The sequence below is a fragment of the Indicator indicator genome, chromosome 25, assembly GCF_027791375.1.
Source record: "Indicator indicator isolate 239-I01 chromosome 25, UM_Iind_1.1, whole genome shotgun sequence".
Lineage (NCBI taxonomy): Eukaryota > Metazoa > Chordata > Aves > Piciformes > Indicatoridae > Indicator > Indicator indicator.
In genome coordinates this window covers 5,499,685-5,519,295 of record NC_072034.1, presented here as the reverse complement: position 1 = coordinate 5,519,295, position 19,611 = coordinate 5,499,685, and the positions used below count along the sequence as shown (strand labels likewise).

General features: G+C 41.8%; 1 protein-coding gene across 1 annotated transcript; it reads right to left on the bottom strand.

Annotated features, from left to right (window-relative positions):
- Positions 1-803: 803 nt before the first annotated feature.
- METTL14 (methyltransferase 14, N6-adenosine-methyltransferase subunit) lies at positions 804-16,673 on the bottom strand. The gene is made up of 11 exons (XM_054392400.1): positions 16,608-16,673; positions 16,106-16,194; positions 15,341-15,428; positions 12,095-12,175; positions 11,573-11,660; positions 9,447-9,537; positions 8,047-8,188; positions 5,978-6,070; positions 3,963-4,079; positions 1,558-1,768; positions 804-1,140 (listed from the first exon to the last, which is right to left on the bottom strand). Exons 1-11 carry the CDS (start codon positions 16,671-16,673, stop codon positions 827-829), a joined length of 1,380 nt encoding a protein of 459 aa, XP_054248375.1. The 3' UTR covers positions 804-826.
- Positions 16,674-19,611: the final 2,938 nt, after the last annotated feature.

Below are 19,611 nucleotides of genomic sequence, written 5' to 3'. Positions count from 1 at the left end.
TCTGCAGTAAAACTGGTTTTCCCTACCAAAGAACAAGGCTATTCCCAATGACGACAATCCCTGCTCCAGAAGCAATTCGGACCTGTGCAGTTCTGGACTGCACATGGACACAAAACTTCCTGCTCTCCATGAAGCACACCACACAACAGCACAGATTTAATCCTCTCCCCAGTACAGATGAGAAGTGAGCATATATACACCACAAATGAAGGACAGATTTGTTCCCTATTCCCAGGAATAATTTGGGAAATTCAAACCAAGTAAATAAAAATAAATTCTATTTATTCGACTTGCTCCTTGGTTTAAGAGAAGGTAAAGTAAGTGTCAGTACAGACACAGCACTTTTTCTTCCGTGACAGTAAGCCTGCTATGGCCATGCAGTTCAGAACTGCATTTCATACCCACTCCATCTTACTCTTCAAGTCAATCCAACCCCCAAACCCCATGGAAGGAAGAATAACCCATGTTTTGGAGAAAATGACAGTCAAGGCAGCCCCCCACAACTTGCAAGTTTCATAAGGGAAGAGTCAACATCTCCACTTTGATCCTACCCATGGTTTGAAGCAGGGGTGCTCTCTGCTTGGACAAACAGCAGCTGTCAGGAGGCCAAGCTCAGTGCTGTCAGGTGCAGGACCTGCCTGCTGGGTGAGGTGATGTGCCAGGCTGGTCACTGGAAGGCAGGTTATCTGTCACTGCTTGCACCAAAAACAATTTCAAAAGTTATCTAGCTTCAGTCTCAGAATAATTCACTTTAGCAAAACAAGACTAAGAAAAAGATTCAGAGAGGAGGCACAGGACTAGGGGAAGAAGAATTATGTATCAGTCATCAGCGGGTGGGGAAGCCTCCTCTATGGGTACCTCCACGTCCCCCTCTGAAGCCACCCCTCTCACCCCGGAAGTTAGTTCTGTTCCTCTCTCTGCCCCTTTCTCCTCGCCCTGCTGACGTCCCTCCTCGTCCTCCTCCCCTGGGAGCACCACCACCCCGGTCAGACTTGGACTTGGGTGGTGGTGACTTGGGCCGAAGTCTCTCAATTTCCTCAGTGCAGCCTGTCAGGTGGGAGTTAGGAGCTGTGAAGTATGAAGAGTATGTTTCTGCGTTGAAGTTGCTGTTGGTGAGGGTGGGTCCCACAGTCAGCCAACCTGGGGAACAAAGGCAGGGTCAGCAAGAGCAAACATCAGGTTTCAGGGGCCTTGTCCTTTGCCTAGTAAACGACAACTGAAAGAGACACTTAGCTACATATCACCTGCACTCATCAGAAAGGGCACCTCTAGGAAAGCCAGAGGTGTTGAAAAGTTCAGATTTTGAGTTTGATATTCGTAAAGGCTTCTTTTGTTTCTTTTTTTTAATTATGCCTGGCTATGGGAACATTCACTCTGTGGGTTTCACAAGACCCCTTCTGCCTCCTTCCAACCTGTTCTTACACCATAGCAATGCTTTCCAGCCCCTCTGTGACCAGACTAAATCAGATCAGCAGCAGAACCCCCCCATCAAGTGCCCTCAGGTGATGGAAGAGAGTATTGAATTACAATTTACATATCTGACAAAAACCAAGTTACCTGGTCGAATTGTACTGTCCCTTCCAAAGAGATGAAGACGTCGCCGTCCAAGGCAGAAGTGCTCAATGATGTGAAAAATCTCCACAGGTTTTTCTATGTTGCCAATCTCAGGCTCCTCTGTGATGATCAGGTCAATATCAACATTGGCATGGATAAAGTCTCCATCTGTGCTGCGACGCACAGTTCCCTTAATGCCCATGAGGCAGTGCTCCTGCACATGCACAACAGACAGCACTTACCACATGCTGCAGCACCCACATGGAGTGCACCATGGAGAGAAAGAAGCTCTAGGCAGAGGAGATCCTCCTCTTGTACAGAGAAGTCTGAAGCATGAATATGAAGAACAAAACAAGCTGGAGCTACCAAAAGAGTCTTTTTAAAGCAATGTCAGCTGTATCTGGCTTAAACTATGCTATTAAGTGGTAAAACTTAAACAGAAGTTTTGGACATGGACTTCTCCAATTAGTGTAATGTTAGGGCTTTAAGCTGGAAATGCTAAGAAATCACCATAAGGAAAGAGAACAAGGTGCTGGTAAGGGTAAGACAATAGTGATTGTCATTGATGCTTGTATCAGCATTCTGATCTTGCCTTTATTCACACAAATAACTTCCACAACTCTCAGTGAACACAAGATGTACTTTTCATCTTGTACCTCTGTTACAAAAGCAGCCTTCACCATCAGACCTTTCTAGAAGGTGCCACTGTATCAAACAGTTAAAACCAAACTGCTATCAAATTGTAAATGCACTCTCAGCCAACTCCATCAGCATTTAAAATGTTCTTAACTGCAACATGCATTGCTTTCCTTTCCTCTAAACCACCACAGATCATTTTAAATGACTAGTACATAGAATCCATAAATGAGACATCACTATAATTTGTACAGGATGTACAGAGGGTTCCTCATACTCATTTCAGAGTTCTGTTCCTGGGAATGTTAAGCTCAGATGAGCCATTTTTCCCAGTATCATAAACCACTGATTCACTAAACACCAGATGGCTCAGAAAAAGCTGCAGACAAAATTATCATTCCCAGATTTTTGAGGAGAGTTTTAAGAGCTAGTGAATAAATATGAAAGGCAGAATAGGTGACCTACCAAATGTATGCAGGTGGTCAACTGCACCCAAGCTACAGAGTTTTCAGATCTTTATCTACATAAAAATACTAGCTACCCATCAAGCAAAGCCCCATCTAGTATTTAGAAGAACTATCTAGAACACTTTATTTCTGTAAATCATGGAATGTCATTCCTTAGTACTGTAGATTCTAGAACAGGTGGCAGAACAAAGCATCCACCTAGAGATACCGGAACACAGCAGCACAGCATCTGCTGTTGGAATCCCTGGTAAATAAACGTTGCACAACAGACTATTTATTTAGTCAGGATACAATAGCTCAGTTTTCAGTGTTTATTGTGAATAGTGACCTCAGCCCAACCCTTGCTCACTAAAACAGAGAAATTCTCTAATACCAGAAACTATTCTCTGTTAAACAAAGACAGAAATTCCTCCCCAGATCCTTCTGTGTTAGTTTTAACTTCTCTGGTGAGTGAGCTGCACATTTGCAACACTATATGCAGTAAACATACAGTATTTGTGTTTCTAAATATTTATAACCAGTATAACATGCTTTCAAACTTCTAATTAATGTAAATGCAAGGGAAATAAAGACTCCAGATAGCTGGAAGGGAAGCTTACACTCCTAAAAACCAGCAAATCTGAGACAGGGTTGAGGATGTTTAATATTAATGAATGATTAATGAATGTGGAACGAGTCCTGAGGTCAACGGCACTTCAAATGATTGTCACCCAACTCTATATTCAGTAAAAGTGCCACAGTTACACCCATGTACACCCAACCTAACTCTTTATTCATCCTATTGACATTTTAATGGTTTTGAATAGCATTGGAGTCTCTTAAAGCAGAGGACTTTATAATCTACATTTTAGAAGACTTCTTTTGACATTTAGTCACATTCTACTGCCAAGTTTAGTTCCATTCTATAGGTGTTCCTCCACCTGCAAATCTTCTCTCTAACCTAGAAAGGAGCTTGCTAATAGACTAACTGCTTATTTACCATTTATCCATAACTGGAACATCTGCCAGGTCAAAACCACTGCCATATACAGTAGCATTTTCTATTCAGTTTCTGTTTCATTATTGTTCATCAATCTCTAAACCCTCCTCAGGTACCCACACTTCAAAGCAGCTCAAGTTAAGTACCACATTTAGAGACTAAAAATTCACCGACCAGTGTTAAATGAAGGTGACATTTCTCTGTCTCACACTGACTGAAGTCTAAAAGGGGACAGAAGTTCATCCATCATCCTGTGGGACACTGGGTGTTTCATTAGCATGAAGAGACAAGATAGAAACAGAGGAGAAACTGAGCCAAACCTTTACCTTGGTTCTTTGGAAAACAGCCTTAGGGTCTAGAGTCTTGGTCTTTCCAGGATTGTTCTTATTGGTTTTAATCCAACAGATGTCCTCACATCTTCTGTAACCCCATTTGCGCAGACACTAAATGTTGTAGACATAAAACAGTTCACACTACACCAAATGCTTCAGTAATCTAAGCTGAACACTCATGTAGGTATTTGACTTGTAGCTGCAAGAGAAGTGTCATAGAATCACAGAATGGTTTGGGTTGGAGTGACCTCCAAAGGTCATCTAGTCCAACTCCCCTGCAGTCAGCAGGGACATCTCCACCAGATCAGGTTGCTCAGAGCCTTGTTGAGCCTCACCTTCAAGATCTCCAGGGATAGGGCCTCAAATACTGATCTGGGCAACCTGTTCCTGTGTTCCACCACCCTCATGGTAAAAAACTTGTACCTAACATCCCTTCTATAATTTCAAACCATTGCCCCTCATCCTATCATTGCAGACCTTTGTAAATAGTCCCTCTGCAGCCTTCTTGTAGGCCTCCTTGAGGTACTGGAAGGTTATTAGATCTCCCTGAAGCCTTCTCTTCTCCAGGCTGAACAACCCCAGCTCCCTCAGTCTGTCCTTGTAGCAGAGGCATTCCAGCCCCCTGATCATTTTCATGGCCCTTCTCTGGACTTGCTCCATCAGGTCCATGTCCTTTCTGTGCTGAGGTCTCAAGAGCTGGATACAGTACTCCAGGTGAGGCCTCACCAGAAGCAAAGTGGCAGAATTGCCTGTGTCAACCTGCTGACCACACTTCTTTTGATGCGGCCCTGGATGCCACTGGCCTACTGGACTAGTAAATGCACACTCTTGGCTCATGTCCAGCTTCTCATCAACTCATCTGTGTATCATTCTCTTTTCAGTAGCTTTTTAATGGAACTCCGCACTCATTTTTGCCTAGTGACACAAATTTAATCAGAATCAGTCCCTGTCTCCACTAATACCTATGCTCTGGTAGCTTTTCACATCAATGCAGAGTTCTACAACCAGGAAGATAAACAGCTAAAAGCCACTGCTACCATTTTGTGGTGTTTTCCTGTATCTGTGAAAAATAAAATTAAAAAAAACACCAACCCACAAACAAAGCCAAAACAAAAACACTACCAAAAAATACCCCAAACTTAGATGACTCTTGAGTTCTTAAGTCCTGTGAGTGTAGTCTTGGAAAGGGAGGAAATGAGGCATTAAGCTCATTTGGTTGTTGCCGCATTCAAGATCTGCCCAGCCACCACAAATATATCTGTGACCAAAATCAATCTCCCTGAAAACAGCTACTTTAACCAACCTCAGAACCAACAGCAGACAAAGCAAACATTAGCAACCACATGTGGTCCTCTAACAAATGCCATATTGTTTCAACAGAAAGCACTTCTCAAACGAAGCACAGAATGTTTCAGCAGTGCAAGAGATGGAAATTTTTTTCCACACACCCCCCCCCCCCCCAGGCCAAGCAGTGCTACCCTGGCACACAGAAAGACTACTGTGAAACTCCAAAATCTTACAGGGTTATAAAACTTTGTAGAGCACTAAACCTAGAGCACTTTGTAGCACTAAACCTATTTAAAACTCCAGGTTTAAATAGATTTAAATAAGAAGTGCTATTGCACACAATTTTATCTCACTTGATGAAATAGCAGCACCTTTCTACTAGCATGAGTATTTCTGGCAGAAAACTATTAAGATTTCTGTTAAAAAGAAATAAAATGTGAATGCACTCAACATGGCAACATCAAAACCAAGAGAGAAGTACAGCTTTCTAAACTCTGTAGGACCATACTTCCTCATACTCAGCACCACATCTCAAAACTAAGTTATCTAAACAGTTAATGCCAGATACAGTTATTTAAGCCCCTCAAAATCCTGTATCCTCTACCACATTAACAAAACATCCCTCAGCAGTTACTGTTGAGAATTCCATACAGAAAAAGTCAACGACAAAAAAGAAACTCTTAAGTCTCTCCCTGCTAAACTGAATTAAAACATCACCTTACCACTCGGCCAAGATCCAGACCCTCGCCTGAGCCACACCATAGGAACACAAATGACCTTGAGGCTGCAATCTCTTCAATTTCCAATTTCATGATCTAGTAAAAATAATAGTAGTAAGTGTTTCTGGATTAAATACAAATCACATCAGGAAGAATACTTAGTAAGTCTTGAAGCATTATCCCAGAAGCCATCAGGAAGCACTTCTATTAGTCAGTCTGTATACCACTCATGGCCACACCCCCAGAATTGTTTTCCAGAGTATGTTGCGTAAGTCACCTTATCAGTACCCAAGAGCATGTTTTCCACACAGCTGATGACCAGTGTAATTGTTCTTTTTTACCAGTAATTCTGTCTGTACAGAAAATTCTAGACATTGAAAACTAATACAACCCTGTCCAGGTTTCAGCTGGAAGGAACACCGATGTGATTTCCACCCCTGTAAATCCCTACTTCATTTTGTCATTCAATTGGTAGGGAAAAGATGTAACAGCAGAGCCACAGTGCTCTATTTCTTGTCAGCCCCTGAGTTATTTCTGTGAAGACACATCATAAAACCCCAGCTTATTTCTATTGCTATACAGGAAAGACATTCTCTCCGTTTTCACTTTAAGGAAAAAAGCAGCAAGAATTTATCAGGACAGTGGTTCAACAACAACAAATGAGTTACATTCAGGATGAAATAACTTCAGATGCAAAGCATCTGTTACTCATTACAAGTTGAAAAGACTCATCTGTAACTTGCTAACACATCAAATCAGGCTTCATTCTGTGCTGCAGTGAAGAGAAATAATGCAGCAGAAGCCATTCTACAAGAACATAACTCCCAAGTAAGATAAGAGGATGGCTCCTGCCTCCAGCCCTTACAGTTCTGTTAGGACAGAATGTTTTTTCCCCAGGCAACACTGCTAGGCATCATTTTTATTGGGTCTAACTGAAGGCTAACACAGAAGCTATCTATTCCTTAACACAGTTACCCAGTCTCTGATCACAAGCATAAAAATGCCTTTGATTTCACATTCCTTAAAGGTGGGTTGAATTTTCTCTTCTCATGATCCTTTACTTTGATTCACTTGTGTGCAGGTTTCAGCCTGACAAACTAAATCTAAAGCAACACCATCATGCCCTGGCCCAAACTGCATAAAGCACAGGTAAGAAAATGTCAGCCATAACCCATTCACTTCTGTTATGACCAATAACACAGTCCATTGTTCCTTTCAAGTAGGGTCTCCCAAAAATAGGGATTTATTCGTTGCATGTTCACACCCACAGGCCTGAACCTAAGAATTCCTGACATGGTTATGCCAAGATTGTTTTAATCAGCTACTGCTCTCTACTATAGATTGTCCTACTTTCTGAGAGTGGGGCTGTTTGTTGTCTTAGGGTTTGGAGGGCTTTTGTGGGTTTTAAATTAGTAAAGTGTAGATGCATTGAGTAGAGCAAATTCATTGCTATTTGACATTAGCATTACAAGTTTTACTCAGTGCTCAAGTGAAGGAATTAGCCCATTCAACCTTGAAAGCCAGGGCAACTTGGCAGCAGGCTTTGTATCATCGAATTGTTATGCTTGATGACAAGTGGTTTGATTAACATTTCCTACCCAATCAATACTTCCAGAAAGGAGGTATGTCAGTGAAGCACACTTACCTATTCTTCTGACTGAAGCCCAGCATATTAAAAAGCATAATTGAAAAACATCTTTGAGAATTTCAAGATACAAAGGAATATTTACACTGAAGAGTCTGAATTTCAACAGCAAAAAATACAGGAAAAAAACTCATGGAATGTGAAGGTAGGGAGAAATCCCACTACTGTTTCAACAAGTTTCAACAAGGCTCAGGGAGAACGAAAACATATATTTAATTCATTAAACTCCTCCAAACAGTCTTTTAACACAAATAGTGTAGGCATGTATACAAATACAAAGCTTATTTTTGGTAAGAACCAAAAAAAAAAAAAAAAAAAATCCATTTTTCCTTAAACCATATCTCTAAAATATTTTGACACCAAGTGAAATCCTCTATTTGCTTACAAACCTGTATGAAATACTTCTCAAAGCAAGAAAAACACTTACATCATCCCAGGTCCAGCACTTTTCATTGGCAGTAATGCCAGTCTCTCGGTAGTACTCTTCCAGTGGTGGTTCCAGGAGAATCACATCAAACTTGGACTTCAGTTCCCTTATATCAAAAGCTTCCAAGTCTGCCTGCAAGTACCTGTTTAGAGAAAATATGATAGATAGCATGGACAAGTTATAGCAGTGGTTGGAGATTACACTCCACACAGCACTTGTGTAGCCAGTGAAGTCATCCCCTGTGCAGTTCATGCAGCTCAAAGGCACTGAACCCAAAAGAGATGCACAATGCATTCTCACCTAACCTCAGCTGGATGCTGCTGCATTAGATACTTTTAAATTAGTCTCTCTGAAATAGTTTTTAGGATTCTAATTTAGCAACCAGGGAACGTACAACAATATCTAGTACAGAATCACTGCATTTTCTATACATCCATGAACTATAAGGAAAAAACACCATCATTTAAAAGCAAACACTCACTGCTTGGCTGACAGATTTCTGGTTTGCTTCACCTTAAAAAAAAAAAAAAAGATTGGCAGACTACCATCATCCCCTTCCTAAGAAAGTGTACAGAAGAGATGATTATTCTGTAAGTGTCTTTGGTGTTATCAGAAGGCAACATTTGCCTAGTTTTCCCCCTTTTATGCTTTAGGATGCCCAAATCCATCTAACTTCAAAACAGCCAGCTGAGTTTTGCAGTCTGTAACTCAGCTGTTCAGACAACCACTGCAGCTTTCATGTGACCATCACGAAACAATGCTGGTTTTACTCAGTACAGGTTAGGACTACGGTACATTAAAGTCATTAGCTTCACATTCAGATATGTTCACGTTCCTGGGAGTACCACACTGCACACCCATACTGTGTCTGATGCTCAGCAAAAACTAAGTTAAGACAAATCACTTCCACACAGCATAAACTTTCTTGGTCTTGAACTGTAAAGTGACATCTGATTGATGGGCACTAAGAGAAGAACTGAACATTGCACCAAGTAAATCTGGTACAAGAACAACTAAGGTTATATTAAGAGGCATTTTTTAAGCTTTCATGCTATTGTAAACTGCATGTATCATGAGAATCACAACCAATTTTAATTTAGTTCCCAAATTAAAACCTGCAGCCCCATCAGTTGGGCAGCTTGGTCTTAAAAAACAAAGCTTTAGATACTATAAATAATCACACACTGGAAGGAGAAATCTAGTTTATATACTATATTAAATATCTAGATCAGCAAAACCAAACTGATTTTATTCTTCTGAAGTTTCAACTGATTAATTTGTATATATGAACAGAAATAGAAAATGTAAATTCTGAGCAGGTGCTTAAGAGATTTGCAAAGCAGACAGCTAACTTGAAAACAGGTCTGGAGAAGAAAGGCATTTTCCACAAGAACACTTACATGGGAGGAGTGTTAGATTTAGATATCAGCTCATCCTTCAATCTGATGAGCTCTCTAAGTTTTGGATATTCTTCAAACCTATCTGCTAAGCCTAAGAAGAAGAAAACATGAAGTTAACAACTACTTGAGAGTAAATCTGTATCAATTAAGCACTATCCAGTATTCTAAATAGGTCCAAATGGTTTAATACTTCACCCAATTTTTGTTAGCACAAACCAAACCCTTCACAGCAGTACTTCAGAAAAGCCTCCTGCCTTGGCCCAGAGAATTAGGGCTGCAACTGACTAATCTCCTCTAGAGCACTACAGTGGTCAGGAGTTCACAATTCCTTTTTCCAGGAAAAGCAACCTTTCATTTAAACTGAAAGTGCAAAAATGAAGAAAGTTATTTTATAATCCCTCCCCTCTCTAAGATTACATTCAGATCTAATTAACATTCATTTACAGAATACTCTTATTTAAGCTTTGAAAATGATTTCTATGGCAGCAACTGTGGTATTGCTGGCTCCCTTGGACACCCCTTATACAGATTTGGTACACTGCTGTCAGTCATGAAGATTTGAATACATGCATATTTATTTATTGTGTTCCTATATTTAGTTCTATGATGTTAATTTTCAAATCTTTCAAATGTAGAGAATGTAAAAGGGAGAATCAGACTTTCTGCAGCAAACTTAAAAAAAGAACAAGGACCAGCAGAGTATTATATTCCCCCTTCCAAAAAGTAAGTAGTGACAGTATGTTTTTGTTTCTGCTAGCAGGAGGCTCAGTGCAAATCAAAACCATTCCCATCTCCCAAGCAGTATATATTCAGCTTTAGTAGGAGTTATTTACAAAGCTTCATGTGCATTTAAAATTTTAAATGGACCTAACCATGTAGGACAAAATGCCCACCCAAACCCACAACCCTTCATATGCCTTTCCATTCTTCAATTCAAACTTCCAAAATCCCAACCCCAGATCACACTGGCAAAAGCAAATTTTTTAGCATCTACCCCTATTATCTCTTATTACGTGTACATAATACTCAAAGATTATTTTCATTCTTTTGCTTAAATACATAACATCTTAAACACTGCAGCGTTCTTCTGATTTCCACTGCTGTGCTGCTTCTAGCCAGTGCAAGGCAATTATTCCCAAACAGCAGAAACAGAAGCCAGTTAGTCAGTGAAAGAATTTTCAATCAGGATGACTTCAGTTGCCTTTTTTTTTTTTTTTTTTTTTACAATAAAAAAGATAAAAATGAATGAAACAACCAAAACAAAACCCAGAGGTCTCTCCCTCTTCCAACAGCAACATTAAAGAGCTGTAACTGGGTGTTCTGGAACCACTACTACACTATGGCTTTTTGTAGGCCCACATCCAGTTAGGCAGTAGCATACCTCATCGCTGATGAGGGGTCTAGACTAACTGCTGCTGACTTGTGTAACAAGTTGTTCTGTCCCTCCCCAATTCTTTATGCAGCAGAGAGCTAAAGCCCAGATGCTCTGCAGATGAAGATGTAACTGACTTGAAACAACCAGTTTTTCATACTCAACATCCAACTGTGTTTCTCAGAAGCATTCACTAAATACAGAGAAGAAGCAGAGACTACACTGCCTCAACAGGCAAATAAAACTGCCGTGGGCTGGCATCTATAAACACAACACTCGCCCTTCAACTTGATGAAATACAGAGAACTGTTGCAGAAAACTGCAGAGGGAGATGTCCTGCTTGTTTTAAAACAATGCATTAACTACCAGGCCTGTGTTCTGGGAAACAGGGCCAAACCATACCTTAGTTTTAGAAGATTAAATTCAGGCCTAACAAAGTGAGATTTCAAGTACAGTGATGGCTGGATGAACATAAACTTAAAAAAGTAACATCCTCTAAACACACTGTGTTGGGCCTGCCTGTGAGTTGTCAAGCAGCTGCGTAACCAAGCTGGTAAATATTAATCCATATTGCTTACCAACTTAAGTCTTTTCCATACTTTACATGCTACATGCACACCCAGGAGAGTCCAGAGAGACAAAGCTATGAAGTACATGTATCTGCATTTCCCAGTAAGTGTAAGGAATTAAAAAGGGCAAGAAAAACGTGCTACTAAATATACTAAGTTACCTTCAAACAGTCACTATGACTTACCAACATCTCTGATGAAGTTCTGGGGTCTGTGTCCTGTGTCCACAAAGTGTTGGCAGTAATCGTTGTGTGGATTTAAGCTCTGAGTACCCTGCAGAACACAAGGGAGTTCAGTAGAAGCAACAGGGAGATAACTGGACGTGCACGCACACACTACATGTTAGTCTGACAAACGAGAAAGTAAGAGTATCTTTTGTTAATTTTTAACATGTTTCTATAAGCTACATCAGCAAAATCTCTGGGGTTTTAGTTCCAAAGCAGGTCCACCATTACTACAGCTTGTTGTAAGTTGAGCCAGATCTTTAGTCAGATCAATGTAAATGCTAGTTGCAGCCACATCTTTCACAAGAAACTTCCATACTTGTGGATTCTTGTCAGCCCCTTCAGCCTTTAAAGCTCTATCAGTTGGACATGATGATCTTAGAGGTCTTTTCCAACCTCAACGATTGATTCTATGACTCACAGAAATAGTTTAACACAGACATGCCAGCTTTGACTACAGGTTTAAATGCAAAAACATCTCACCTTTAGAAAGGTACTGGAGTCTTTGTAAATCTCTTCTTCATAGGGCAGGTTCTCTTCATCTTGCTGCAGCTCTACGTCATCCTTGGAAACAAAGGAGATGTAAGTACACAAGACTGTGCTGTTTCTCTCATTATGATTCTGTTTCTTAAAGAAGCAGGCTGTCAAGAAAAAGAAGTCTCCTAAAGCAGCAGATTGTGAACAAAGCCAACTCCAGTTTTGGAGGGGGGGGGGGAAAAAAAACCTATTCCAAAAAGGTCTGCCTCTTGTTAATGAGGGAAGCATTACTGGGAAAGGCCTCTGAGAAGAAGTCAGAAACCCTAGACCCTGACAGTGTAGGCAGTGCTTCACAAGGCACCATGAACTTTAAAATTTTGTCCCTCCAAAATTTCACTCCTTTGACTAAAGCAAACAATACATTTTGCTGAAGGTCCTCTGTAGCAGAACCTCTGAACATTTATATCCACTCAGTCATTTCTGTTCTAGCCTCAGGAGCTGAAGCCATCTTCTCTATACAAATTTGCTGTAATTTTCTTTGCAGAAGCAACACATGCTACACCTAAGTGCCTATTAAGATACCTATTTCTCAGCCATCCCAGTTCTCTTTATGCCTTCATAAAGTCAGTTTCAAAAAGCTCTTGTGGCCACAAAGAGCCTACACTACCAACTTTCAAATGGAAAAAGCACAGCCAAAGCAGAGACAGAATGAAATTAACACTAATATGCATGCATACAGTTTTTCAAGTGACTAGAGCTATATTAAGCAATTATGATGACTCAGCCAAGGAAGATGTTTCCAGCCTCCAGAACAATGGCATGGAAGCACTCCAAGCTTGCAGGCCATCTCTTGCAGAAACGAAGCACAGCAGGGCTGCCCCAAATTAGGCTGGCAGCAAATCTGAACCACAGGTGGTTCTGTACTTCAAAGTTAGGACTCCAGCAGTGTTTGCCACAAAACATTGTTGATACCAGACACACAGGTTCAAACAATTGAGTAAATGTACCTGGGGAAAGGGAGGGGTGGAGCAACACTCACGGCTCTCAGCTGGCTACAAAAAGCCTGGCAGGGGCAGCAAATAGTCACTTCCAAATACAGAGCAGGAAGCTCAAATTAACCCTAGTACAACTGTTACAGGTCCACGAAACCAAGAGCATAGCTGAGTTTCTTTAGAACCACAACAATTCATCTTTCTGACCTTGAAACAGCCATTAATGTGACTCTTCCTATGTCTGCAAGGCAGTCAGGCCCCAAGACAAGTCAAGCAGCCTTGCTGCTCTAGTTTTTGGTCTTGTCTCAGCCTGATGCTTACTAAAGAATCATCACTATATACTTATGCTTACCCTACAAAAAAACCAAAACAAAGCCACAAAAACCAGCACCTTTTTTGCATCAGATACTCCTAAAGGGAAGATTAGCATATTTCATCTTTCACCTCAAAACCTGCTCTCACACTTCCCCACATAATGAAAAGTCAATGTCATTGTTCAGCCTTCTCTCAAAACAGCATAAGGCATTTAAGTGTCATTAGCTCATTTCACTTTCCATCTGGAACAGTAGAAACTACAACTACATTTTGAGTCCCCAAGCCCACACACTACCATTCAAGTATCTTATAACTTTTGTTTGAGGAATATGAAATACAATGCTATAAGGCTTGCTACCCTTGATTTTTGTATCAGTTCACATTATGAGACTAAATTTAAACTGGCTGCAAGTACTAAGGAAAAAGTTACATAAATACAGAAGGGATTTTACAAAGTCCTTATCTCCTTGCCAACAGGGAATTAGCAATGCCTACAGAAAACAGCTGAGGACCACTATGAGGGTTTCAAGTTTCTTAAATCTATTCCTCTGATCCAAACCAGTATTATTAAAATATTCTTCAATTTTAACATCACAAGAGCAAGTGGCTACAGCCCACCTCAAAGTAAGTCTTCTTCATGCTAATGAAGAAAACGCTAATGATAAGACTCATGTGTTTTGCCAACTGGAGTGACTTATCCACATGTTAATCCACAGAAAATAAATTAGTTGTTTAACCACATACTTGGTGAAGGAATAAACCAAACTTCTATGAACTGATAACTAACATGAGCGCAACACCCCCACTTCACAAAGAGCATGTACTCTGCAAATCTCTCCTGTGAGATTGTGACTGAGTACTGGGCATCTTCTTCAGCAAACCAAACACTCAGCATGTTAAGAAAAATGTCCATTTACAGACAGACTTTAAAAAATAGACATCAAAAAAGGTCCGGGCATATGTTTTAGTAAGATAGAAAACTGATGTTATTACAGAAAAATTTACAACCTGAACGCAAATGTAACACTACCAAGGCCCCATATTTTAAAAGACTACTAGTTGTTAGGTATGCAAGAGAACAGCAGACACAACATTATTCCATAAACGCACTGCCTCTGAGTCTGCTTAAGCATGGAAGCAAGGTTGTTAGGATAAGGTAAAAAAGGAAAGGGAAGATATGTGCTGCAACACGATCACAAAGCAGATCAGAAAGACAGCAATATGGTAATTGTGCCTTTGTTTAACCTTGCTTCACTAACACACTTCTTAGCCAAAATATCACATTAGATATGAAAGAAGAAAGCTGTCACACAACTCTCAGATAAGCATTTGAAAAAGGACAGCCACAATTCTTCAATGAGGTGTTTGGGTTTTTTAACTGAACTTACCCTGGATATCTTGAATACTTAAGCATACCCCAAACCAAGCCTCACAATTCCATTCCCTTAGAATCCTTTATTTCTTCCAGAATTCCATTCCTCTGCAGTTACAAGGCAGGTTGGAAAGACACCCTCAGCCTACCTGCAGCTCATCCAATAGCCTGTGTTTCTTGCTAAAGGCAAACTTTCCTTCTGACAGATTCTGATCAAATTCTTTTTAGTGTACCCACTGCAGACACATTTTACCACTTCTCCCTACCCAAGACAGCCAGCTACACCACATTACCGTTCCCTGTGGCCACTATCACATAAGTCTGCCTCTTCCTAGAAGCAGCACTAAATTAAACCTCCAAACACTGGGTTCTGGTACAGCTCAATGCACCTCAACACCTGAGAAGAACTACTTAGCATCTCTGACACCTCTCAGACTGATGTAGTGGAAGACCTAAAGGGAGATGCCACCAAGATAGCATATTTTAAACTATCCCTACACATTTTTATGTCTTTATACATACACACTTATGAACACGAAAGAAAAGGAAGTTATTCATTCCTTTTCTTCTTACCTTATATTCTTCAATCTCTTCCTCATCAGCTTCTCCCTCATCTGGGTATTTGCGTTTTGCATTTGGTGCAGAAGTATCATAAGCAGCCCTTTAAATATCCAGAAAAAGTCTTCATATAACTCTTTCTCTCTCCAGAGAGAGCCTTTCATAAATCTCTGATAATCTGCCTTGACCACATGTTTCTGTCACAAATTTGAAGTGATTCTGAAACTTCATATACAACAAGCTGCTCCTTGCAATGTATTTGAGACAAGCACAACTTCTTAAGGACAGGAGTCTTGAAAACAGATATCCTGCTTCCTCATTGTCCTTGCTCTATAAGGCACAGCTTGTTTTACCCAAATAAATACATTTTTCACAAAGGAAAGTTGCTGTTACACGTAAGAATTAACAAGCACTAGCTATTCCATCCTAAATAAGTCTATTCTCCCTAAGAACTTTTTAAATTGCCTTGTAACTGTTCTTAGGAAGGGTATGAAGGCCGTATGGCAACACAGGTGGCATACTCTTAAATTCAGTTTTGCTCCACCGTAGCTTTTTAACAGTGGAAACAAAGGTTAGCCTTGATTTCCAAACTGCTCTTAGAAGTTAAAGACTAAATGCTACTCACCTTATTTAAAGTTCAGATTTCAGTGACCAAAACATTACTTTCACTGACTTCCACGTTTACAGATAAACGGCAGGATTTTATTTTGCTCACCCCGTTTCACAGCTTTGCATTACTATTAACTAACCCCGGAACAGGAGCGGCAACCCCATACTGACCTACACATCTCTCTCGTCTCGGCAATCTCCCGCTGGTCATCTTTACTGTTCAGCACGGCCCCAATGCTGTCTGCGTTTTCCGCTCCCAACTGAACAACGAACAAAGTAAATTCGAGCCACAGTTACTGCGGACGGAACCCGCCTCAAGTGGTGTCAGTCAGGCAAAGGGCCAGGCTGTACAACCCGTCCCACCGGCCCGGCCCGCCCGCAGGCTAGCTGCAGGCCCCCGGCAACCACTAGCTGTGCAGCCGAGACTGCAGCACCCCGACACAGCAGCTCAGCTCGGCTCGGCCCGCCCTGCGCCGGGCCGGCGGTGCCAGAAGTACGGCCGCTCTCTCCCCACGCCCCGCTGCCGTTACCGGGACGGCGGCACCTGCGGCGGCACGCGCCCCTCACCCCTCCCCGCGGCGACAGGGCAGGGCCCACGCGCCCCGCGCCAGCCGCCGGGGTCCGGCCTGGCGAGGGACAGCTTGGGCTTACCTCAGCGCCCCGGCCCTCCTACCTGCTGCGCCAAGAGCTGCCGCCGCAGCTTCTGCCGCTCTCGAATCTCCTGCAGCCGGCTATTCATCGCCTCGCAGTCGCGACCGCCACCCCGTGCCACTTGGCTCCCGCCGTTGCGTCACTTCCGAGCCCTCGCCCAATAGCGCGGCTGCGGCGGCCCCGTGACGCGTGGGTTGCGGCGGTCATGTTGATTGTGGGCAGGGGGACTGTGTCGGGAGCGGGAGAGTTCTCACCCTCACCGCGCTGCGCGGTACCCCTCGGCTGGAGCTGCGTTGAGGCACCGTTTCCTTTCACAGCGACGGGGTAGCTCTGGCCTACAGATAACCGGGTCCTAACGTGAAACGCGTTAGCCGCCAGACAGATGGAAATGCGAATTCCTGACTTTCCAGGAATCACGGAACAGACTGTTTACCAGCTTTAATGTCATTTAAGTGATTGTAAGTGTGGCCCTTCATTTCCACTCCACCAATGCGACACAAGTATCACTCCAGACACCCGGCCGTGCAAATCTCAAGGGAGCTCTTTTCAAGAGGTTTTCTCTCTAGCTATTTCAAGTTCTGACCGCAGCGGTTTGCTGCATTCTGAGGCCCATACCTTAGTTTCACATGCAAGCTGCCTTGGCATTCTCTGTTGAAGCCAAAACACTACTTCTCTCCCACGTCTCTCCTTTACACCTCATTCCATTATCCAATGCAGTTATTTGTAGATTAAGCTTTCTATTTAGCCTACATCTGATTGTTTTAAAAGTTCCATTTACAGGAAGTTCTGCAAAATCTTTAAAGTGCTTTCCATATGATTTTTGGTCTATTTCCAGCATCCTCCTTTCCCTCTCACATTTTATCGTTGGTCACTGAATGTATGTAATTTGTACTGCATGCTGATTTTCACTCTGACAGCTATTTGTACTACAACAACAAAGACTGAAACAAAGGCCCACAGTCTGGATTCAAAAGTTGTACAATAAAACTTCAGTTCCTACCATCTTGCAAAAAGAAACATTACAAATGGTCTCCACAGTACAATTAATGTTTGCTCTCCTGAAATAGACCAATTTTTCCTGTAACTGTCCCATCCAAAGATGTGGACAACAAGCTGTAAGACAACATTCAGCTCTGTTACATGGCAGATCCCCTCTGCTGGGATCTTGCTGCAGACACCATCACACTGGTGGTACAAGCTGTTATTCTCTTTGGCGTTTATGTGATGTATATGGGTACATATGCCAATGACATTATGCAGGTCAAACTTAAAACTGAGAAAGATGCATGAGGAGAAGGAACTCATTCTGCAGTGCAGACTACTGCAGAAAGAAACTGTTTGCAGCTACTCACATTTCTTAGAGTAGAATATCCTAGAAAACTGATGGAGCTTTTAAATGTCAAAAACCAAATATATCAAGAGGTGGTTTTTTTTAACTCCTTAGGGAATACATAATTAGTTATACTGTCCTGTATAGGAAATGTTATGGAAAAAGAAATGCTAGCTCACAGTGCTGCACACCACTTTGATAGTGTTGGCTGTAATCAATACAGTAGAAGTCCCGGTACAGTAACAGAATCACTTCCTCCTGGATGTGACATGATGATGTTTGTAAGAGCCTGCATTGCGTTTTTAGAACCGGTTGCTAAGTCCAGACGAGCTAATCTTTACAAACTCTAATGGCTGTGAAAAATGTTGCACTATATACATACCTTGTTTTAAAAATAGTTTGTGTTTTTCAGAATGCTGCTTACTTTTGCCAAACCTTGTGGTTTTGGCTCTCTGAGTCTTGTATGTGCTCTGTGGCCAGTAGGGTGTCAGGTAGTGATAGGACTGGGGGAATGGAGCAAAACTAGAAATGGGTAGATTCAGATTGGATGTTAGGAAGAAATTCTTCACCCTAAGGGTAGTGAGATGCTGGAACAGGTTGCCCAGAGAGGTGGTAGAAGCCCCATCCCTGGAGGTTTTTAAAGCCAGGCTGGATGTGGCTCTGACAAACCTATCTAGTGTGAGGTGTCCCTGCCCATGGCAAGCAGGGTTGGAACTAGATGATCCTTGAGGTCCTTTCCAACCCTGACAATTCAATGATAGTACCTCCAACACCCAGTGCATGCATTTCTACCTCTGCCTTTGGCTGTGTGCCTACAAGATGGCAAGTCTGACTTGATGAGCATATTGCAAAAAACACTACAACCATCAATCCACACCACAGCAATTCAAATTTTGTTGAAAAATCTCCTATAAGTCAGTAGCAGCTGAGTTTTCATTAGGACAGCACTGCTTGTCCTCAGGAAGCTAACCTGTGGCCAGCAGAGAGCCTTCATAAATGCACCACCATCTGCTCTGGATAATTTGACAGACATGTGCTGCGATTTCACACTTCATCTAGATCGCATTTCACTGCCATTTGATCCAGCATTGTACATGGCCTTTGTAATGGACACGAAGCCTTGATGTTGCGTGTTGCTCACAGCATGAGAGCTGCTCCCTTTGGCCCTGGTGATCACAGCTTCCTTACTAACATGAAGGTGACTACTGAAAGGAGTCATCCACATACCTTGCCAACAGTTACATCCTTATTTTAACAAAGAGATCAACATATTCTTTCAACAAATTCAGTCAATCACTGGAATTAATTGACAATCCTCCTTCTAAATAAGTAACAAAATTAGCCAAAACAGTCCCCTGAGCCCTCAAGTCACTCTTGGAGATCAAGCATAACTGGCCTGCAGTCACCTTCAGAGAATGTGTTAAAATGTAACTGGCTTTTTAACTGAAATGCCTGCATATATGCCTGTACATATGTTGTATTATGTCTAGCCCTGTATTTGCTCATTCTAGTTTTAACACTGCTCCCAAATCAGCCTCCTTTCTCGTTTTACCACCCCTCCACTTAGTGAGGCGAGAGCAAATCTCTAGTAACTATGTGAACTTCAATGACGTTTGTTCTAACTGCTGAGCTGAATTTGACCTGCTCTCTTATGGGCAGAACAAGTCTAATTGCATGACATCTGCTGGCTTTATTA

Bases quoted from the DNA above. Each gene is read 5' to 3' on its own strand.
- METTL14 (XM_054392400.1), bottom strand. From the start codon at position 16,673: ATGAATAGCCGGCTGCAGGAGATTCGAGAGCGGCAGAAGCTGCGGCGG. The intron at 11,661-12,094 runs GTGAGATGTTTT...TGTGTTCTGCAG, and splicing joins ACTCCAGTACCTTTCTAAAG to GGTACTCAGAGCTTAAATCC. The intron at 8,189-9,446 runs GTAAGTGTTCTT...TTCTCTAAACAG, and splicing joins AAATCTAACACTCCTCCCAT to GTACTTGCAGGCAGACTTGG.